Genomic DNA, 24,773 nt, shown 5'->3' on the forward strand with positions numbered 1-24,773 from the left:
ATAACACTAATCTCATCCCTGCCCCTCTTCAAACAAAGAATAAAAGAACACTTGAAAAATCACTGGCTCTGTTCCTGCACTAAACCTGACTAAATTTCTACCCCACACTATCTCCTTACTACCCCCACATCTCTCTCCCTCTTCCCTGAACAACTATCCTTTCTCTCACTTACTTCTTTTCCTCTTCTCTGAAAGTTTGCTTAATCCTCTCTTATCCTTTCTTTTTTACTTTACTCTTACTTTTTCTCCCACTTCCTCTCCCTACCACCTTTCCCTGATTTATGCATCTCAGTAGTTTAGTTTGTTTATAGGAAATGATATCTCTTCCTACTTGTAAATTGTTTTTGTATACTAACTTTTTTATTGTCTTTACATTTATCCTGGTGATTTTCTTGTATATTACTTCAAATGTATGTTTTTTGTATATCTTGTGGAGCTTTTCTCCCCGGGCCTCTACTGAAAATGGAAATAATTCCAGCTAGACTAGCCCGGTCAACAAATGTAAAATAAATAAATAAAAATAAACATGTCTCTGAATTTTCTTATTTTAAATGTTATATGGCATTATTGTGTTAATGTTTGCTCACATTGGAGATGCTTTGAATAGTACGCTGTTAAAAGACTTCTTTGCAAAAAAAAAACCTCAGCATTTTTTGGGTGTTCTTGCTACTTTGAGTGCTTCACTTCCTGCTTTAACTGTGGAGTAATTTTATGTACAGTCCCTAGCGTTCATTTGCCATTTGTTATTTTTCTGTCAGAGATCTTCAAGCAAATAACCATTAAAATGTTTTCTTGTGGTTGTGGTAGGCTGTAGTACATTTTTAACCCAGAAAAAAATATGTTAAGTTTTCTTTCAAACTCACTTCTTTCTCCGAGGATTGATTACAATGAGTCTAACAACAAATGAGAAAAAAGATAAGGTATAGAAATGTATTGAAGGAGAATCATTGAAAGAAACTACAAGAGAGACATAAAGAAATGAAAATTCACGTCTTCCTCTTTGAGTTATAAGGGGTGCTTCAGTTTAAATAGCTTCTAAAAACATGGTTATGAAGTCATCCTTTCAAAGTATTGAAACTTTCAGTACTGTAGTTAGCTTGTCTGGCACCCTGGGCAGGTCCCCAGACTGGTGCACCCTCATTCCAAAGGACTTCTGAAAGCTGAGGACAAAAATACAAAAGTCTTCTTTACTTCCGTAACTGAAGCAAGCTGCGTGCTGTAACTGTAACACTTTACTACAATTACTAGCACTCACTGAACTTCACCATAAATGCAAATGCACTGTCAACATTCATTTATGAAACCCCATTATCGTCCCATCTTTGTAAATTTTTGCCCATAGTGCGCCTGTCGATCAAGTCCCCTGACAGCTTGCTCCCTGCCCTAGTTATAGCTCTCAGAACTGTCCTCATTGGCCTGTGATGCCAGAAGAAAAAGAAGTATCGCATCTACTTCATTATCTCCATTGTTATCTACTATGATATTTTAGATGAAGGGGTTTCAACATTGGATGAGCCGAAGACTTTGAAGTATTTTCACAAGATAGACCTTCTGTGCGTCCATCCAGTTTTTATCATGTCTTACTGCTAGGAAGCGTTGACTGTAAGATATTTTCAGTGGAGTATTTCAATTTGGTATGCAAAATGATATTTTGAAACATCAGGGAAATTAATACCTTAGCTGGACTGAAATCCATATTTGGACAGATCGCAGAGATGCAGACCTTTGTAGGCTTTTGGAAAGGTTCAGAATGGCTAAAGGAAAAGAAAAAATGACTTCATCAAGATTCTTCTAATGAAAGTTAGGATTTCTGCAGACACATTAATTCTCCTTTCTGTCAGGATTTTGACAAGGGAAAGTATTTTATATATGTATATATGTGTGTGTGTGTGTGTGTGTGTATATATATATATATATATATATATATATATATATATATATATATATATATTTTTGTAATCCTTCATTTTCAGATCAAAAAAATGAGGAAAGAGATGAGGCTTTCAAATGTAAAGTTGTCATTCCCTCCACTCAGCTATACTTTTGATAATGTTCTTGTGACCAATAGTCTGTATCTTGATTGGCAGTTTGAAACACCTGAAAAGACTGTATAAATCCACTTTAGCTAAACAGCATTGATGTAGGCTGGTCCAGCTGCTGTCAGTCACTGTCTGCCTAAAGCAGCAAAACTACTCTTACTGGATACGTCTTCTTGTTTACTACATAAATACAGGATTTTTTTTAATATGTCACCTCAGGGGTTACAGCATTGCTTATTTTTATTCTTTTTGTCAAGATTCTCATATTTGATTCAATTTATGAACCTGTAATATTATTATTAACATTAGCGGTACTCAAAAAAAAAAATCTCGTTCCAGGTATTCAAGGTAGGAATACATGTATCTGTCACATCTTCCCTGGCACCCACATTGTTTCCTACAGTTTTGGAACCAAAACCAATCCTGGACCTTCCCAGGTTGGCGTCAGTGGCACCAATCTTATCAAAACTGACCACACATCTGAAACATTTGTTTTTGAAGTCTTCAGAGATGATTGTGTCTCACTGTAGAGCAGTCAAAACTAATGTCTCAGAGCTGACCACAGTACCAACATTTTTGGGTTCATTTGTGATATTGGAGTCCTTGGTACTCTACACATCATCTCAGTCTTGGACCTAACCGAACCTTTAGCAGCAGGGTTGTACCTTTTGCTTCTGTCTGCCAGGTCTTCATTGCAGAGACAGACGTATCCATCTGGATCCTCCTTAGTGCTATTAGGGCTGGCCTCAGCATTCAAGTTCTTTCAGAGGATGATTGCCTGTCAACCAGTGAAAGAAGTGGATGCTCCCACAGTTTCAGTTCCACCCTTAGGTGTACTGTTCCATCAGAGACTTTCAGCTCACATCTTAAATCCCTAGGACAGCCCACCTCAGAGTGCCTCAAACACACTGCTTTCAACAAGGCCCCAGAGACACTTTTAGTTCCTTGGATGACTTCCTTCCTTAAGGTTCATAAGAAGTGTCAGCATGAAAAGAGGCATATTGATTCCCTTATGGATTCTCTTACACAAATCACAGAGCTCAGTGAAGGGGAAGGATCCTCTCACACCTCCTGAGGGCTCTTATCTTTGGTCAAATCATGGAAATGATGCATCTGAGTGGAATCTGGCCAACTAACCCTTCTCCTTGCTCAGATGAGTAAGTGTAGTTTGAGGCTTTTCAAGCTGGTCCTTCTCACCAACCATCTTATCGACCTGATGGTGAAGAGGGCATGGTGGGACCCTAAGCTATCTCCCACAAGCCAGACAAGTTCCTGAGACCTCCCAGTGACTGGTCCCAAAGGGGGAGAGAGTTTTTCTCCAGGATGTTTCTAGTACCCAGAAAACTGGGTACTTGGAGACCAATTCTAGACCCCTCTCATCTAAACAGTTTTCTGAAAGTGCCTTCCTTTTGAATGTTGTCCCTACAGACTTTGTTCCCTCTTTTGTTTCCTCAGGCTTATATGGTGTCTCTGGATCTCAAGATGCTTATCTCCATATTCCAATCCATTCCCCCTTTCAGGAGTTGTTTACGTTTCTCTGTTGCTTCTTGTCATTTTCGTTTCTCTGTCTTGCCTTTAACCTTTCTACTGCACCACGGGTATTCACTAAATGCCCCGCTCCTGTGAATGCTTTTTTGCAGGCTTCAGGGGATCCATGTTTTTCCTTACTTGGACAAACTCCTGTTTCAGGCAACCTCTCCAGAGATACTGTTGCAAAGTCTTCATTTTGCAATTTCCCTTCTGCAAAGCCTGGAGTTCACAATAAACTTCTAAAAAGTATTTTCTGACTCTTTCTCAAAGCCATGTTTTTCTGGGGTGCAGGATCCAGATGGTGCCTATGCTGGCATCCCTGCCTCCTCCCAAGGCGTTAACACTCATTTCCTTCTTTCAAACTCTTCTGCTTCTGGCCTGTGTTACAGCCAGGGAGTTTCTGAGAGCTGTGAGATTTATGGCGTCCACCATCCTTATGCTCCCTCTGTCCAAACTCCACATTAGAAAGTTTCAGTGATTTCTGACATCAGTTTGGTTTCAGCATGCACATCCCCTAGAATCTGTATTTCCTCTTCTACCTTGTCTCAAAACGAAACTTTACTGGTGGATCCAGCAGTTGTCTTTAAATCCAGAGATCCCTTTTCATCCCCATCTTCCTTCTCAGGAGCCGTACACAGATGCTTTAGACATGGGATAGGGAGCAGCTTTTGGCTCCCTAAAGGTGCAGGAGATGTGGTCACCTCAACAGAAAGAGCACATCAATGTCAAAAAGATAAGTGCTCTTTTTCTGGTGCTTCAGGCTTTCCATCCTCTTTTTTCCCCAGGACCTCTCAAGGTGTTTACAGACAATACCACAGTGATGTGCTATGTAAACAAATGGGGGGATAAGATCTTATCTTCCTTGCCATTTGTTACTCCTAGTGTGGGATCTTACTTTCCAGTATCAAGCGACTCTTAAGGCAGTTTACATTTCCTCAGGTCAAAACTTTGTGGCAGACACTCTGAGCAGGTCCTTAAATCGATCCCCCACATGGATGCTTCACAGGGATGTGTTTCTGGACATTGTCCACCAGTGGGGTACTCCTCAAATAGATCTGTTTCCCTTCCATCTGAACTGACAACTTCCTGTATTTTGTGCCAGAGTCCCAGGTCCTCTGGTTTGGAAAGTAGATGTCCTATCTTTTTCTTGGAAGGGGATGTTTCTTTACACTTTCCCTCCCCTTCTCCTCATTCCAAAAGTTGTGTTCAAAATTCAACAGGATGATCTTGTTGGCAACTTTCCTTTTGGCCAAGGCAACATTGGTTTCCTCCTCTTCTGCATTTAGCCAAGGGCAGTCATCACAAGTTACTTCACAGGGTGGATCTACTCACACAGGACAAGGGATCTATCATCCGTCCCGACTTGTCCACTCTTCAGCTGACACTGTGGGTGACAGGCTTTTGATTCCACATCGATATCTTTTTTCTGAGGACATGCTTAGGGTTTTGCAGGAGACCAGGAAACCCAATACTAGGAAATCCTACTTACCCAAGTGGAAGAGGTTTTCTGATGTTCTTCGTGTTTCACTGTTGCAGTCATTACATTTGGGTTATCTGCTTGCAGGTAGCCCTCAGTCGGCCTGATTAACAAAGTCTTGGATCCTACATCGGTTGCTGTCTCTTCTTCCGTGATGTCAGGTCATCAGCGGTATAAAACATACAGCCGACGTCATTATATCAGTCTTTCTTGCCGTGCCGTGCCTGAAGCAGAAGCACTTCGCAAGTGCAGGTCGGCCGACTCCTGAAATTTTCATTTTCGAGTTTCAGAACCAAAGTCTTCAACTAAAAGCTAAGTACCCCATTGGGGAAACTTTTTCTTGCTCTAAACTGATGTCAGTAAAAGAAAATGATTGCATTTCTTGTGGAAAGCAAATACCTCATAAAGATTTTCATTCGTACTGTATTCCTTGCCTAGGCCCTGACCACGACGTACCTCGCTGTCGGTTTTGTGCCTTATTTAAATCACGAGCTGTCCGTCGTCGGTATATTTGCGCTTCTAAATTTTTTGGTGCTCAGTTCAATTATCCTGATATGTCTTCAGTAAGGCTTCCGACTACCGACATTCCGAAAAAATGCAAAGATAAAGACAGAGACAGACCACCCAGTTCGCCGGTACTCAGTGAGTCGCTTTCGCAGCCCCTGATACCCACTACTTCAGACTCGCAGGCCTCTACTGAGACGCATTCAGAGTCCGGTATGCCGTGAGATGCTTCAACTGTGGAACCTGCGGATGTCTCTACCTTGGATGGGTCCAGAGCCGCTGTGCAGGCACCGGCTTCTAAGGGTGTATTCAGGCCTACTGACTTGCATATTAAACTGGCGCTGTCTTCTTCTTCAAGGCCTAAAACTCGAACCATGCCTATAAAATGATGCCCAGACCGCGTGGTCAGGCCTTTATGCCTAAAGAGCAAATGATAAGAATGACTGAAGACCTTATTGCTTTAATCAGGGGAAGCCAACCTTCCCCCTCTGAGAGACCTAGGACTGAGTTTGCTTATGATACTTCTGACCAAGATTCTGAAATTTGTTTCCTCTGATGACCAGCATTTACCCTTATCTACCTATGAGGATTCTGATGCTGAGGACGCTATTCCCTCTGCTCCCCCCCCCCCCTTAGAGGATTTCTCTTTTGGTGAAAACTTGCATATTCTCAGGGAGCTTTTTCATTGGGAAAGTCAGGATTTCTCTGATTCTAAAAAGAGGCTTAGGGATTTCTTACTTCTGCCCCAGCACAGGCCTTTAGCTATACCTCCTGTACTGGACATTGTTGATGATGCCTTTTATCTACCTATGAGGATTCTGATGCTGAGGACGCTATTCCCTCTGCTCCCCCCCCCTTAGAGGATTTCTCTTTTGGTGAAAACTTGCATATTCTCAGGGAGCTTTTTCATTGGGAAAGTCAGGATTTCTCTGATTCTAAAAAGAGGCTTGGGGATTTCTTACTTCTGCCCCAGCACAGGCCTTTAGCTATACCTCCTGTACTGGACATTGTTGATGATGCCTTTTCGGAGTCTAGCATGGCCCCTGACTCTTTACCTCATGCTTCCAGAAAACCTGATAGATATTACAGAGTTCCTGACTCTCACAAGTTCCTTTTCAAAAATCCTACTGCGGATCCTGAAACCATTTCATAGGGATCCAAGGGCATTAAAGCTACTACTGCCAAAAATTCTACCCCCTCTGATAGAGACTCCAGGGCGCTGGATGGATGGGTTAAGAAGGTGTACACTTCTGCAACTTTGGCCATTAGGGCCTTGAATTGCCAGTTTCATATGCTAAAGTATCAGCTGCATATTATTGCATTGCTTAAACAGAAAATTATGTTGATTCCTGATTGTGCTGAAAGTAAGGATTTACAGGATTTTATGCATTCTGCTGAACAAGTTTGCAAACATACATTGCAATGTGGTTTTGATCCACTAGAGGCATCTTGCAGGGCTGCGGTAACTGGGTCTGTACTTAGAAGGCATGCTTGACTTAAGGAGCAGTCCTTGCCAGATCATGTTAAAGCGAAATTGCTGGATGCTCCCTTAAATCAGGGCCACCTGTTAGACTTTTACAAGTGCAGCCTCCAAGATTTAGTAGGCATTGGCCTTCTAAGAATTGGTCCTTTCCTGCCTCTTCCAGACCTCCTCAGTCCAAACCCAGATCCAGCAGAGCACCCAGGCTTCAGTCCCAGGGGACGCACAGGACTAAACAGTGGGGGGCCTCCACTTCCAAATTTGGGAGTAATAAAACTCCCCCCTATGGTAAACTGCCTCAATGACTTCTTTTCAAAACTTAGCACTTCTCAACTGACTGCCCTTTTGGGGTGAAAGATTGCACTTTATGCAAAGAACTGGGGACTCATTATCCAGGACAAATGGGTTTTAAATGTAGTGTCCCAAGGATACCGATTTCACTTCCACACGTCACCAACTCCAAGCAGATGGCCGGATCTACCTCAAAAGCAGTGGGCAGAGGCCCAAAAGCAAGTACTCTTTTTCTTAAGCACAGGTGCTATTCAGTTAGTACCAGAAGAGAAAAAGGGACAAGGTTTCTACTCGAGATTTTTCCTGGTACCCAGAAAAGATCATTCATGGCGTCCTATCCTGGACCTGCCTACTCTAAACACCTTTTTGGTGATTCCAAAAATCAAGATGCTGACTCTTCACCATTTGCTTCCTATGCTAAGCAAAGATGCCTGGTTGGCAACACTAACTTTAAAGGAAGCATACCTGCACATCCCAATCAGGGAATCCTGCAGAAGATACCTAAGCATCAAAGCAGGCTACACGCACTATTAGTTCTGTGCACTGCCCTTTGGCTTATCTACTGCGCCCAGGGTATTCACAAAGTGCCTAGCTCCAGTCGTTGCATTTTGCAGGCAAAGAAGTATTCAAATATACCAATACCTGGACGATTGTCTAATTCAGGCAGAAAACCAGGGCATACTTTTGAATCATCTGGCTTTTGTACAGAGGGTGCTAACTTGTCTGAGGTACACCATAAACAAAAAGAAATCACACCTGGTACCCTGTCAACAAATTATATTCCTGGGAGCAAGCTTGAATACAACTTCCCAGATGGCTTTCCTCACGCCAGAGAAACAAATTCACTTGACATCCTGCTTCAAACAAGTGGTCACAAAAACCCTGCTATCTGCAAGGCAAATACTACAAGCCTTGGGGTTCATGGCCTCCTGCATTCTTCTAATTCCATATGAGGAAACTACAATGGTATCTAAAAAGCCTATGGTATGAACATTCTCAGGATCTAGAAGCAATGATTCCTATCATTCTTTGTCTACGCCTAAAGTTCCTTTGGTGGGCAGAGGCCTGCCACCAAAACAAGGGACTTCCATTCACACTACCCCCTGCCGCCCAAACCCTAACAACAGATGCATCAGACTATGCATGGGAGGGACACACCTGGCAGGGAAGTGCATTCAGGGCAAATGGAACCCAATTTAAATGCGCCTTCACATCAGTCATAAAGAAATGTTAGCTGTACAGAATGTTCTGACAGCCTTCAAGGACCACATTCTTCCAGGACATTTAATGGTAAAGACGGACAACACCACTGTTATGTGGTACATAAACAAGCAGGGGGGTACACATTCTTACCCCCTCTGCAGACTAGCCATGGCATTGTGGAACACAGCCTTGAGCTACCAAGTACACCTACAAGCTTAATTCCTGCTGGGAAAACTAAATACACTGGCAGATGGACTAAGCAGAACCCTCATGGACCCACACGAGTGGAAACTGGAACCAAGGATTTTCAACATGTTGACAAGCAAATGGGGTAGCCCAGATATAGACCTGTTTGCCTCCCCCCAGAACTATCAATTGGAAAACGTTTGTGCAAGAACTCCCCACAGACAGGCTTGGAAAGTGAATTCTCTGTCCTTCAGCTGAAAAAACCTGTCAGTTTATGCTTTCCTCCTCTGCCTCTGCTCTCCAAAGTACTACTGAAGATCAAACAAGACAAACCAAGGATGATCTTGATTGCACCAGCCTGGCTACGCCAACACTGGTACACCTTCCTGCACAGTGTGTCACTGTTGGCCCCATGGCACCTGCCTCAGACTCCTACCCTGCTGTCTCAGCAGGAGAACCAGATTCTGCACCCTCAGCTTCAAACACTTAACCTATCAGTCTGGCTATTTACCTAAGCTCTCCTTTACCATCCCTCGGTAAACCAGTGATGGATGTCATTTTAGAGGCAAGGAGGCCTAGTCCGAGAAAGTCTTATGCTGAAAAATGGAAAAGATTCTGTGCCTGGAAGCAATCTCAAGGGATGAGCACAGCAGTGCCCAATTTACCTCAGATTTTACAATACTTAACTGAGATGCTTCACAACGGCCTGTCTTTTTCCTCAATAAAAATTCACGCCTCAGCCATTTCAGCTCATTATAACACAGAACCTCCCCTTTTCTCTCTTCCACTGCTCAAGCAGTTCCTCAGGGGGGCCAAAATTTTAAGATCACCCAGGAGAGCTCCAACTCCAGCCTGAGACCTTAACTTTGTATTGGAGAAACTCACCTTTCCTCCTTTCAAGCCAGCTGCTACTGCAGATTTAAAATTCCTTTCTTGGAAAACAGCTTCCCTTTTAGCCATCACTTCAGCAAGAAGGGTATCTGAATTACAGGCCCTTATGTCAGTGGAGCCTTTCATCATCTTTTATGCGGACAGGGTGTCCCTCAGGACCAATCCCTCTTTCATGCCAAAGGTGGTATCCAGTATGGCCTTTAATCAGTCCATTCGTTTGCCTACCTTCTTTCCTAATTCACAGAACAAAGGGGAATGGGATACTGCACTCCTTAGATGTGCACAGACAACTTAGATTCTACTTGGACAGGTCTAAACCTCAAAGGAAATCTGAACAACTGCTGGTGGCATTTGCTGCAGGGACAGAGGGGAAGGCTATTTCAAAGCGAACCATCTCCGAATGGATAGGCCATTGCATTCACTTCTGCTATAAGCACCATGAAAAACCTATCCCACAGGGGATCAGATCCCACTCAACCAGGGCTGCATCTACCTCTACAGCCTTTCTCAGAGGCGTACCTACCAGGGACATCCTAGAAGCTGCTACCTGGAGTTCTGTACATACTTTCACCAAGCATTACCATTTGCCAATTTTGCTCTAAATCCAGAGCTGGCTTTGCCACTGCAGTTTTGCAGGGCTTTATAGCTGGTCCTAATGCTATCTAAATTCCTCCTCCCATCCTTAGCTTTGGGAATCTACCCAAATGTAATGACTGCAACAGTGAAACACGAAGAACATAGTACAGTTGTGTAGACTTATCATAAATGTAGATGTTTGAGTGTATTCACTGTTGCAGTCCTCGTTACCCTCCCTCCAGCCCCCTGACTTCGTTTGGCTATACCTCTTTTCTCCTTTTCAATGCTTAAAAGCTTTTTGGTGTATTTGCTTTTTTGTTTGCGATGTAACCTTGTATATTTATAGATTTAATTGCTTCCCATTAGGGGGCCACCTGACATCTGGGGCAAGAAAGGCTAATGTAATGACATCGGCTGCATGTTTTATACCCCTGACGACCTGACGTCATGGAAGAAGAGACAGCAACCAACGTAGGACCCAAGACTTTGTTAATCAGGCCGACTTAGGGCTACCTGCAAGCAGATAACCCAAATGTAATGACTGCAACAGTGAATACACTCGAAATCTACATTTATGGTAAGTGTACACAACAGTACTTTTGGTGTCTTTCTCATAAGCTGGATCCACGTCTGGTGGATGTTTGTTTGGTTCCCTCTTATCTGTATGAATTACTCAATGCTGGGTTGGCTTATTTTTCTGTTAAGGCCCACTTATCAGCTGTCTCTGTTTGTCTGTTATTCTCTCCTCGAACTTTTAGATTTAAGGCTAAACAATTCCATAAAGGCATCCTTCATATTAGGCCTTCTTCCTCCCTGGGATCTTAAGTTTGTTTTAGAAAAATTGACTCAGGCTCGTTTTGAGCCTGCTGCTTCAGCTTCCTTGCATCATTGCTCTTGGAACACTGTACTTCTATTAGTCCTTATTTCTGCTTCTGCCAGATGGGTGTCTGAGCTTTAAGCCTTTATGGCTTGTCCTTCTTTTTTTATGTTGCATAAGGACAGGGTGTCCTTGCTGGGTCTATATTATATTGTCAAAACGACATTACAGCTAATGCAGTTTCAATGACAAATATAGAGCAAAACCCCAGGTCACCAATTTCTTTCCTAGGGAAAAAAATCGGTAGACTAAGAAGAGACAGCACACCAGTAAAAACATTTCAAAGTGGGGGGCTTCGGCACCCCTAACTAAATATACCAACTCCGAGATTGCACTAGAGTGGGGTAAAGGGCAATATCATGACTCAGGCCAAGCGATTTTTTTTCCCTGGGAAAGAAATCGCTGACCTGAGCTTTCGCTGTTTAGGGATTTCACTCTATATTTGTTTTAAAATGGCATTCACTGTAATGCCGTTTCGACAATATAATATAGACCCATCCTTGCTTACTCATCCTTCTTTTATGCCTATGGTAGTGAACGAGTTGTCCCTTACTCAGTCTATTCATTTACCCACGTTTTCCTTTCTCTGCAGTCTGCCAGTGAGAAGGTGCTGCACACATTGGATGTGCATAGACAATTCGGATTTTAATTGGGTAAGACTAAGACTATTAGGAAATCTGATCAGCTCTGTTTCCCTTCATCTTAGGTCCTTAGGTCTAGCTTTATCCAAACAAACTATTTCTTCTTGGATCTCAAAAGCTCTTTCTTTGTCTTTCAGGATAAGAGTGTTTTCTGTTCTGTTAAGGCTCATTCTACTAGAGCTGTGGCTTCTTTTGGTGCCCTTTTCAAGGGTTTGGATACTAACTCTATTCTTGAGGCAGCTACATGGACTTCTGTGTGTACATTTACTAAGCACTACAAATTGGATGTAATCTCCAGAGCTAGAGCTGTTTTGCTAGGGCCATCCTTCACAGTTTCCTAGAGGGCTCTGCTGGTACTTCCTTCTCCCAAGTTTGTTCCTGAGCTTTGACATACTCCCTAATGTAATGAATATTGGAACAGTAAAATGGAAAGGCATAGTACATTTGTGTAAAATCTTACCATAATGGTAGATGTCCTTCTCTTCACTGTTGCAGTATTCATTCCCTCCCACCTCCCCCTGGTCCATTGATCTTCTGGATGTACTGTTTTTTTTTTTTTCCTTGGACTGGCGTTCCTACTTGGGGCTCTCAGTTCTGAGGATGGTACGTCCGGACATCACTTTTAAGTCCTGTATTATGTGAGGAGCATACAAGTGACATATGGCGTACTTTAAAGCAACCTAAGGCTTTGATATACTGGCTGGATGTCGGGCCACCCTTGGCAGGGGAATCCCTAATGTAATGAATACTGCAACAGTAAAGAGAAGGACATCTACCATTATGGTAAGATTTTAGACAACTGTAGTTTTTGCTCATGTCTGGGTTATTTGTATTTAAAAGTTATTCTTCTTTTGGCTTTTCCTGGTTAGGGGTCACCACAGCGGAACTCCGGTCCACTAATGAATGGCAGTAGTTATTTTTACTGGTGCCAAGGTGCCAGCTCAATGCCCAACCTTCAACAAAGTCACGCCCATTCTATGCATGTCTTTCGAACACCACTTGACCGCGGGGAGAACAACTAAAAATGTCATGGGAATGTATATCTAGGTTTCTAATGTTCCTCACGTATTTATAGCCTAAGTACTAACATAACTGTGTTCTAGTGGGATCTCAAAGAGCAGACCATAGATTCCCTAGACACCCCCACAATGGACATCAGAAAACAGAGGCTTATCTGTCTAGAGTGTTGTCCATTACTAACTTGTCCTGGAGGTTACTTTGTAATGCAGATTGTGGAGCAGCTAAGACAGTGAGCACTGGCATTGCAATGCACATTCAAGCCTTGTGGCATTTGTGCAATTTTATGAACAACTTTGATGCGCCCTTCATAAATTTCCACTACAATGGCTCGTCTCTCTCTTTAGTCCAAAATTTATAGACTTTAAGTGAGCAAGAAGTAAAAATGTTGTCTGCCATAGGTATCTGATTTGAAACTCCTCAGAGGTCCTATTGAAAGATCCAGAAGAGTAGCAAAGGACACTAGTTTAAGAAGTCCCAATGTTCATCCTTCAGCTCCTCTTCATACAGGGCACCTTTGAGTCAGTGGGAGTTCTTTTAATGGATGCTGAGCTAGGGACAAAAGGGGTCAGCAGAACCAAGGGTTTAGATGTTCCTTATCAGGGAAACCCAGCCAGTGTTCATGAAAAGTTGCCCAGTTGTTCCCCTCTGGAGGCATCTGGGGAATGTCTTTGTCTTCACCGAGAGGATTGGTCAGTCATCATGAATGACAAATGGGTGAAGAACATCAGATTAAGAGGCTCCATCATACCATTCATTTTTATCCCTGTACAGAACTCAGTGTCCCTTACAGATGTTCCACCCTGCCAAAGACAGGCAGCAGCTCAAGAGATTTCTTAGCTTCTCCAAAAAAAAAGAGTTGTCCAAGAGATCCACCAGATCAGAAAGGTTCCAGTGTAATAGACATTTTTTTGCTACCAAAAAAAAGGATATTAGGTCCATTCTACATCTTGGTGAACTAAGTCTCCACATAACAAAGACAGAGTTCCAAATTATCACAATGCAGTCCATCCTTCCACTCCTATGCGAGGATGACTGGGTATGCAGAATACATTTTCAGGATGGCTACCTGCATATCAAATCATAAACAGTCCAGAAGGTAGCCCTGCGTTCAGCAAGGAGATTATTATCAATTCTGATCACTGCCCTTTGGTCTCACCACAGTCCCCTGTGTGTTCATCAGGTGCATGTCAGTGACTGCAGCACAACTCATGCCTCAAGGCTTCCAGGTGTTCCAGTATCTCGAAGACTGGCTCATTGCTGCAAGTACAAAAGAGTCACTTATTTTAGCAAGATATTACCTACTGCTTTTGTGTTGGCCTTGGCCATCTCAGTATACTTAGGAAGATCCAACCTGGAGCCTGTTAGGCCTTAACCTTTACAGACTGCCATGTAAACACCACAGTGTGAATAGCAGGGTTCACAGAGAAATAGCTGATCTCCTCAGTCTGCAGGTTATAGTTCTTCTGCAGTGTAATTCTCCTCCAGCTTGGATAGTGCTGCATAGTCTGGGCAGGATGGCAGCCACCATTATATTGGTGCTGCATGCCAGGTACTACATAATGGTTTTACATTGAACACTCAGTGTTCACTGGTGCTAGTCCACTTGGACCCTACATGCTGTTATAAAGCTGTCGACAGTCTGCAGGAGCCACCTCAAGTGGTGGATTCATTCTTCCCTCATAAAGGAAATCTGTCCTTTTTCTTTCCCTCTGCAGTCAGCAACAGTTATCACAGATGCCTCCCCTCTGAGATGGTAGGGGCATTATAGGTGGAGGACCTTCCTCTTAACTGTCCAGATTTTCACAGAATGTCCAGATTTTTGCCTCATATTTTGGTCTGTTCCTCATAAAATTTGTGGTTTTCTGAATTTTTGTGGCAAATCTGTGAGGATTGAATTCACTATATAGTACAGGCATTTGGGTTTCAGACTTCATATTCTTCAGAAAATGCATAATAACACACTCCAGAAATGGTGAGCCACCACTGATCCTGGGAACTATCGACCTATTAGCCTGATGAGCCTGGTCTGCAAGGCCATGGAATGTATCATCATGGAACTCATAAACAAAGACATTGGTAACCTCCAAACTCTGGATCCCACCCAGTTCGGGTTTGTGAAAGGCAGATCATGCCTCCTGAACCTGATTGACTTCTTTGAGGCAGTCACCAAAGCCGTAGATGAAGGTAAGGTGGTTCACACAGCCTATCTTGACCTCGCCACGGCTTTCGACACCATCCCCCATTCTGGAATTATAGCTAAACTCTCTAAACTAGGTATAAATCCCTGCATCACAAGATGAGTTGCCAGCTGGCTCACTGACAGAACCCACACTGTAAAAGTTGCAGACTCCAAATCTGATCTCAAAGCAGTGACAAGTGAAGTACCACAGGGTTCCGTCCTGGGACCTCTCCTGTTTGGTATCTACTTCTCTGAAGTACAGGCCAACACAGAAGGCCTCTGGCTAACAAAGTTCGCAGATGACTAAAAACTAGGAGCCATAGTCATGTCCCCAAATGATTTGGACATCCTACAGAAGGGCCTCGCTGAGACAGATGCCTGGTGTCAGAGCCATGGCCTCAAGCTCAATGCCAAAAAGCACAGTGTCATCCCTTTTGGTAAAAACTCTGTATCCATGAACTACTACATAGGCAGCAATCTACTTATCACCGATTGTGTGATAAGAGACCTTGGGACCCAGGTGGACAGTAGTCTCTCCTTTGATAGTCACATCGCCCCAGTAGTCAGGAAGTCCTTCTATGTGGCACACCTCATCATAAAAGGGTTCTCATCCAGGAAAAAAGAGGTCAGTGTTCCCCTTTACTCGACACTCATTAGACCCATTATAGAGTACAACGCCCCTTTTGGAATGTAATTCACAAGACATCTGCAGCCGCTGGAAAGGCCACAGAAGTACCTCACAAAGAGGATTACTGGCCTCAAACAAATGCCCTATACTGACCGCCTCAAAAAACTCCAGCTTTACTCCGTAGCATATCGCCTACTCCAAGGTGATCTCTGCCTAACATATAAAGCTATGTCAAACCCAGAGCTGTTGGACATGCTACACCTAAAGAAATTCAATCCCTCCGAGCTGCATGCTCTAGGGACCTAAACCTTGTCACCACAATAAACAGGACATGCTGGAGGGATAGATTCCTGTCCCAGAGATTTCCCATACGCTTGAACAGGCTACCCATCTATGTCCAGCAAAGTTCTTCATTAGCACTCTTCAAGAAAAATCTTGATGAGTGGATGGGAAATAGGAATTACAACCCCGTGGATCACTTCTGTGTCTCTGCTCGACAGTGGCACAGGATAATAACTTTCTTGGGTGGCGTAAGCCAGGGAACCTTGTTGGCTAGGCTGACGTAAGCCCTTGGGCCGATAGCCTAGTACCTACCTATGAACCTATGACCTTTTATTCTAATAAGTTTCTAAGTTTATAACGGCAATATTTAAAATGTGTTCCTATTTTTGGGGCTTTGTACCCCCATTGTTTTTGGCTTTGTCCAGACATGCCAAGAGCTCAGGTGGGGAACAGACCAGTAAACATGGTCACAAGAAGAAATTCGCCTTCATTTCAGTGTTTTGGAGATGAGGACCATCCTGCTAATGTTGCAGGCACTTCAGGACTCCCTTCCCTAAAGTACGATACCTGTCAACACAGACAATATGTCATTTGTGTAGTACTTCAACAAGCAAAGAAGTAAGTGATCTTACCCATTGTACTAAGAATATGAGCATGTGGCAGAGAGTGATGTGTTTGTAAGCTCTGTCTGATTGTAGACTAGATTCCAAGTTGGACCAGTCTTCTAGCAAACATACTCAATCATTATATCCTAATGCCCCACAAATGGTCCGTCGGTCCTGCTGTGTCAAACAAAATCTTCAGCCTTGCTGCACCCTCATTGCCTCAACAATCATTATGAAATTCAACAGATACTTGCCCTCGTCCCACAACAGAGTTAAACATCCAGGGACACTCTGGTCCATCCTTGGCCACCTGGACTACTGTATGCCTTTCCTCCCCTCCTGTAAATACAAAATGTTTACAGAAAACATCTCTGTGCAAGGCCAAAGAATCCTTATAGACCCTTTTTGACACAGGCAGATGTGGTTCCCAGTGTTGTTGCCTAGTCTGACAAGACCTCCATGGTCACTAGATCAACAACCAGATCTTCTGTCTCACCCATCCAGACTGCTTCATCTAGGCATCATCATTGTCAGACTAACTGCATAGTTTCTCCAATTCCAGTGATGGGCAATAATCCAGCATTACCTTCAAAAGTAGTTCACATTCTAACTTCTTCAGAGAAGCAATCTACCAAAACACTTCATAAGAGAGAATGGAAAAGATTTTCACTTTTGACAGTGAAACAAGGATTAAATCCAAACTTAACTTCCATATCTTCTGTATTATATTTACTAGCTATATTGAGGTGCGAAAGCTAAGGATAAGGCATATGAAGAGTTGTATGAACGGTTGGACACTAAGGAGGGAGAAAAGGACCTGTACCGATTGGCTAGACAGAGGGACCTAGATAGGAAAGATGTGCAGCAGGTAAAGGTGATAAAGGATAATGAGGGAAACATACTCACAAGCGAGGAGAGTGTGTTGAGGAGATGGACAGAGGAGTTGCATTGTGTTTTTGTAGACTTAGAGAAAGCATATGACAGGGTGCCTAGAGAGGAGCTGTGGTATTGTATGAGGAAGTCAGGAGTGTCAGAGAAGTATGTAAGTGTGGTACAGGATATGTACGAGGGTAGTGTGACAGCGGTGAGGTCTGCGGTGGGAGTGATGGATGCGTTTAAGGTGGAGGTGGGGTTACATCAAGGATCAGCTCTGAGCCCTTTCTTATTTGCAATGGTGATGGACAGGTTGACAGACGAGATCAGATAGGAGTCCCCATGGACTATGATGTTTGCAGATGACATTGTGATCTGTAGTGAGAGTAGGGAACAGGTAGAGAGAAGAGGAATGAAGGTTAGCAGGACTAAGACAGAATATGTGTGTGTGAATGAGAGGCAGGATAGAGGAATGGTGAGGATGCAAGGAGTAGAGGTGGCGAAGGTGGATGAGTTTAAATACTTGGAGTCAGTAGTTCAGAGTAACGGTGAGTGTGGAAGAGAGGTGAAAAAGAGAGTACAGGCAGGATGGAGTGGTTGGAGAAGAGTGTCAGGAGTGATTTGTAACAGACGAGTACCTGTAAGAGTGAAAGGGAAGGTCTACAAAAGGGTAGTGAGACCAGCTATGTTATATGGGTTGGAGACAGTGGCATTGACAAAAAGGCAGGAGTTTGAGCTGGATGTGGCAGAGTTAAAGATGCTAAGATTTGCACTGGGTGTGACGAGGGTGGACAGGATTAGGAATAAGTATATTAAAGGGTCAGCCCAGGTTGGAAGGTTTGGAGACAAAGCCAGAGAGGCAAGATTACGTTGGTTTGGACATGTGCTGAGGAGGGATGCTGAGTATATTGGGAAAAAGATGCTAAGGATAAAGCTACCAGGTAAGAGGAAAAGAGGAAGGCCTAAGATAAGGTTTATGGATGTGGTGAGAGAGGACATGCAGGTGGTTGGTGTGACAGAGCAAGATGCAGAGGATAGGAAGAAATGGAAACAGGTGATCCGCTGTGGCGACCCGTAAGGGTAACAGCCGAAAGAAGATGATGATTGAGGTTTCAGATATTCACCTGCCAAGGTCTCGTTAGCAGCCTTGTCACATTTCTACATGGGTTTAAACTTTAATTCTCTAAGTATGTAAAGCCTATCTGAAGGGTGACTTTTTTCCTTAGACCATCCTTCAGAGATCCTGCCCCACCATGGGACTTCACATTTGCACTGCAAGCTCTTACAAAACCACTCTTTGAGCCCAACTCCCAATTCCTCCTTAAAGCACCTTTCTTGGAAGGTATTATTTGGTGGCAGTAAGTTTAAGAAAGCAAATGTGTGAGCTTCCATGCCTTATCCACCAAACCACCATATCTGATCTTTCAGAAAGACAGTGTCAGCTTCTCAGACTAAATACTACCTTTATTCTTAAAGTTGCCACATATACTGCCTTAAACCAAGCCATTCATCTACCAGTCTTCCCAAACTGATATACCAAAAGAAAATATCTGTACACATCTTTGTGTGCATAGACAGCTAAGATTCTACCTGCACAAGATAACATATTTATAAAAGATGATCAGCTTTTTGTAACGTTTCCAAGCAAGATAAGGATATTAGGCTTCCAAGGTGTCTTTATCTACATAGATTTCTGACTACTTCTACTTCATTTACTGTGTATATAACAGACTGCTACTCCCAAGGTCCCCAAGGCTCATTCCACAAGCTCCATCTCAACTTCCTTGACATATGTCAAGTTCTCCTCCATAGAAGAGATTTATGCTGCAGCAACATGGTCAACAATGCACACCTTTATTAAACACTATAAGCTAGACCTCATATTAAGATCCAGAGCTTTCTTTGGTTCTGCCATTCTCAGGTATATCCTATAGTGATGCATCCAGGAAGAAACTAGCTGTAGATTCTGTCCCAAGTGTTACGCCCCTGCACTGGCCCAGTAATCAAGGAGCCTCAATCCTCACCACTAGCACCAGTGACGAACATGCACATTGGGAGGATGACAAGTACACACAGAGTAAAGTACAATTTCCCATAAAAGCACACAGATTTCACAGTCAGTCTGGGTCTGGTTTCCCTCTCTTTCTCAAAAACCCCAATAAGACTCCCCACTGGCACAGCTATAGGGTTAAGATCTCAGCGGAGCGGTTAAGCCAGAACCTCAAGCACCCTCTCTGTCCAACCAGTGCTTCATGTCCCTGCCTAAGTAGCTCACAAACACACACACACACACACACACACACACACACACACACACACACACACACACACACACACACACACACACACACACACACTTTGAGATATGATTTATATGCAAACACACAGACATTCCTGGGAAAGGCTGGCACAGGTTTACTAGCTATGCCCCCTTCTGCCCAGACTATGACTATAAGGTAGTAATCACTGCCACCGACCACCCTTACTTATCAGCTACTATAAGGCCCTTCCCAAAGGGTGACCAATTCTACTGTGTAATGTTACTATTATCCAAATGGTAAGTATGACCAACAGCAAGGCTGTTTAAGAGTGGCCTGTACAGTGTCACCAAATACATACTAAACAAACCAGTCACAATTAAAATATTTAAATATATTTAATAATAAATAATAAAAGCACAAGACAATACTCAACTCAACACAGTGACAGAATTCAGAATCACAGGAAAGATTTTAAAACAACATTGCAGAACAGTCTCACATAAATACAGAAAACCTCTAAACTACTCTTTATTGTATTCCTATCTAACTCTAAGGGAATTCACTGTACCTAAATAACTTACTTACAGAGCACAAGTGCTGATGAGAGGATGTTTCTAGGTCCAAAAACATATACAAAATGCACAGACTCACTATCTGAGATAGTTCTTAAGTTACTCTCAAACATTTCTGCTGGGTTATCTCAAATTACGTCATTGTCACCTCTGTGTCAAAATACTTATTTTTCAGAAGTTTGCCTGGAACTGGAAGTCATAAAACAGTTGCACACTTTTACCTTTGAAATCTGTAATTATTTCTGTTTCCAGACAATAGAAAGTATTTCTAGTTGCAGACATTCTGTCTCCTCACTGAGGTAAACACTGTCTTAAACAATTCACTTATTTTCTTAGGGTTTGCAAGTTAGCTCTGTTCTTTTCCAGTAGGGTACACTGTGGTTACATTCTTGAAGCTCAGCACATAACATGTAGTTTAACACACACTTCTGCACCAGTAGTTTGATATATACATAACATATAGTTTTCTTACATTTGTAAGACAAGCATACAAATCATATTACTATTCACAAATGACATAGAATTATTTGCAAAATTCCAAACTTCCTGCTAGCTGGGCTTGCAGCCTTCACACTAAGCATCAAGTCAGAGACAGACAAAATTCACAGTGTAGGATATGCAAGTTCTGTACTTGCTGTAATGACAGATCCTTATTTCCCTTCTCCATCCATCTCAATATTCCACCCATTTGTCCCCAGATCAAATTGTCACCATGCTTCCCAGATAGATCTGGTAGATCTAAGCCTGAAGCCTTTCTCAAGGCCTTCTTCAGTACCTTAATGTGTGATGGAGGGACAAACTCAAGCTGAGGAACAGGGGGACACACTACATCATGGGAGAAGGAAAAAGCTCAAGCACTTAGAAAATCTTTTGTGTGCAAAGTTGCCAGCTTGACTGCATCTCGAGGGCCGATGACCAACCATCAAGACAGAGAGGCACAATGGTAAGTACATAAATTTCATCTATATCTCTATGCGCGACAGAAACATTAATCCACCTTCCCTGGATGGCTGTAATATCATGCTAAAGATTTGCTTTAATTTTGTTTTCTATCCCACCAACACTGGATTTGTTGTTTGGTCTTGATTATAGTAATCATAAACAGGAACTGGAATTGTATTGAAAAAGCAGTATGCAAAAAGTGTCTTAAGGAAAGTAAACATATCTGCACAGTTTTGTCCACATTCTAGAAACATTTGTTTATTATTAAAAATTAATACTAATAAGACTAACCAATTTGTGTGTTTTGTTTAATCTAGCACATAGATTTCCCTCTACCTTATCCATTAACAGTATTTGAAATGCTGGTAGTACCCGGACAGGAGTACCCTTGCATATGTGTTGGTGTCAGCAGAGGAACAGAGTTCAACCAGGTGGTACAGTTTGAAACTATCAATCCTAATTCATCATCTTCATGGTTTACGGGAACAGGTAGGTTGGATATCTTCTTTAATTCTTCGCTCCTTGTCTTGAATTCTAATATTTCTAATATTCAGAGAAAGTAAATATTTGCATATTGTGACTGCAAGTGTTATGTGGACTAATTCATCTGCACATAAAAATTTGTGTCAGCCAGAGAGAAAGAGAAACTTAGTGGAATAAAAACTTGTTAAAGTGTTATTGTGTACAGTGCTCAAACAGCAGTATATATATATATATATATATATATATATCAGGGTGTGCCATATGCATGTCTCCTTAAGCAGAATTTTGGATCTGATATGGTTTGGTTTATCCTACTCAAATAGGACTGAAATGTCAGCTTTCAGTCTGCATGGCACCAACAAAACTTTCCCAGACTTCAGCTACTTCCTTTTCCCCATAAATCTTTTTATGTCACCAGGTTCCTCCATATATTTTTTGCCACTCTTTGGTCTTACAGTATAAAATGGCTTTTGGCTATTTTTTGGCTTTTTCTATATTTTTTGTAAAGTTGTCTTTTATTTATTTATTTGACAACATCCGAGATTATCCAAGTGCAACTAACTCTGGGCAAGACCGCAGTCCAAATTGTAGCTTGCTACAGACCCCCCCCACCATGCCCCAGGATTCACACTCCTCGTTTCTTGATACACTGGAAAGTATTAGGGTACAACCCAACACCCTAATAATGGGCGATTTCAACTACCCCACCATTAACTGGGAAAACTACTCATGTGCCAACTCTCTTGCTCAACGTTTTCTAGAATTCATAAATTCCAACGCCTTGGATCAACTTATTCACACCCCCACCAGGGGCAGCAATATCCTAGACCTGGTCATTACCAACATGGGAAACCAGTGTTCCACACCAGAGGTCAGTTCCTCGTTGGTCAGATCCGACCACAAGCAAATCAGCCTAGACATCCACATCCCACCCCCACCCCCAATTAGGGAAACCATCATAAAAAACTTCTCCAAAGCCAACTTCACACTTCTTAAGACAGACATGGCAAACTTCATGACACCCATGCAGACGGACAATAGAGGTATGACTGCCAAATCCTACACAAATGCACTTTATAAGCACTTACACGAGTGCATGGATCATGCTATCCCTAATAGAACCAGGATGTTATCCTCCAAAAAAAGGAAGCCAGTCTGGTGGTCCTGTGCCATAAACAAACTCTACAACAGAAGAAAGAAACTGTTGCAAAAAAGAGTAAAATCCCATGACTGGAGGAACTCCCTGGTCAACATCAGTAAGAAGCTGCGATCCCTCATAAAATCCTCCAAAGCTAGTTACGAAAACAAAATTGCCACTGACTCTAAAGACAATCACAAAGCATTCTATAGTTATGTCAAGAATCTAAATGGGAACACTCAGATCTGCTCTGAGTTACAGCACAATGGCACTAAATATACAGAACCAACTGATATTGCCAACATCCTAGCAGATAGGTTCATTGCTAACTTTACCCCCTCTCACCCCCTAGAGGGCCCATCTCTATACTGGAAGAATGCAAAGTTCCTATAATCACGGCTGCACAGGTAAAAACCACACTTTCCAAAACCAAGAACACAGCGTCCATGGGACCTGACATTATCCCAGGCTGCATTCTACACAAACTTCAGAATGAACTGGCACCCTACCTAAGTACCATGTTCAATCATAGCCTCACCTCAGGCTTTGTACCCACTGAATGGCACACCACGATGGTTATCCCACTCCACAAAGGGGGAACCATGACGGACCCCGGGAACTACCGCCCCATTAGCCTGATGAGCCTGGTCTGCAAGGCCATGGAACGTATCATAGTGGAACTCATAAACAAAGACATTGGTAATCTCCAAATTCTGGACCCTACCCAGTTTGGATTTGTAAAAGGCAGATCATGTCAGCTTCTTTGAAGCAGTCACCAAAGCCATAATTCAGGGTAAAATGGTTCACACAGCTTATCTAAATCTCGAAAAGGCTTTCAACACTATCCCCCACTCTGGAATTATAGATAAGCTCACTAAACTAGGTATAAATCCCTTTGTCACAAGATGGATTGCCAACTGGCTCACGGACAGAATCCACACTGTGAAAGTAGCGGATTCCAAATCTGACATCAGACCAGTGACAAGTGGAGTACCACAGGGTTCATTCCTGGGTCCTCTCCTGTTTGGTATCTACTTCTCTGAAGTGCAGGCCAACACAGAAGGTCTTTGGCTAACAAAGTTTGCAGATGACTGCTAACTAGGAGCCATAATCGAAATGCCTAACGATGTGGACAAACTACAAAAGGGCCTCACTGAGGCAGACACCTGGTGTCAAAGCCAGGGCCTGAAGCTGAATGCCAAAAAGTGTATTGTCATCCCCTTTGGTAAAAACTCTGTACACATGAACTACCACATAGCTGGAAGTCTACTTAATGCCGAAAATGTGATGAGACCTTGGGACACAGGTGGACAGTAGTCTCTCCTTTGATAATCACATCGCTACAGTGGTCAGGAAATCCTTCTACGTGGCTCATCTCATCACAAAAGAATTCTCATCCAGAAAAAAAGAGGTCATTGTTCCCCTCTACTCATCACTCATTAGACCCATTATAGAGTACAACGCCCCTTTTGGTATGTACCTCACAAGACATCTTCAACAACTGGAAAGACCACAGAAATACCTCACAAAGAGGATTACTGGCCTCAAAACAGATGCCCTATGCAGACCGTCTAAAAAAACTACAGCTTTACTCCATCGCATATCTCATACTCAGGGGCGATCTCTGCCTAACATACAAAGCTATGTCAAACACAGAGCTGTTGGACATGCTCCACTTAAAGAAATCCCAATCCCTCCGAGCTACACGCTCTAGGGACCTAAACCTTGTCACCACAATTAACAGAACATGCTGGAGGGACAGATTCCTGTCCCAGAGACTTCCCACACTCTGGAACAGACTACCTTTCTATGTCAAACAGAGCTCCTCATTAGCACTCTTCAAGAAAAATCTTGATGATTGGATGGGAAATGGGAAATTCACCCCGGGGATCACTTCTGTGGCTCTGCTCGACAGGGGCACAGGAAAATAATTTTCTTGGGTGGCGAAAGCCAGGATACATTTTTTGGCTAGGCTTGTATGGGCCCTAGGGCCGATAGCCTAGTACCTACCTAAGAACCTATGACTTTGTTTACCAGAGAAGTCCTATTGAATAGAATGCCCATTTTAAGAGAAGACTCTGGGAGAAAAGCTGCA

The 24,773-nt window shown here is 42.8% G+C and overlaps 1 protein-coding gene across 5 annotated transcripts in view; it reads left to right on the forward strand.

The window, feature by feature from the left end:
* MAP4K3 (mitogen-activated protein kinase kinase kinase kinase 3) overlaps positions 1-24,773 on the forward strand; it is a 2,472,041-nt gene that overhangs the window by 2,280,693 nt on the left and 166,575 nt on the right. For all 5 annotated transcript variants that reach the window (XM_044057581.1, XM_044057598.1, XM_044057607.1 and 2 more), the window contains one exon: positions 21,375-21,546. In XM_044057581.1, the coding sequence (XP_043913516.1) occupies positions 21,375-21,546 (172 nt within the window). The remainder of the gene's footprint in view (positions 1-21,374; positions 21,547-24,773) is intronic.

Source organism: Protopterus annectens, chromosome 1.part2 (genome assembly GCF_019279795.1).
Source record: "Protopterus annectens isolate FY-2018-M chromosome 1.part2, PAN1.0, whole genome shotgun sequence".
Lineage (NCBI taxonomy): Eukaryota > Metazoa > Chordata > Ceratodontiformes > Protopteridae > Protopterus > Protopterus annectens.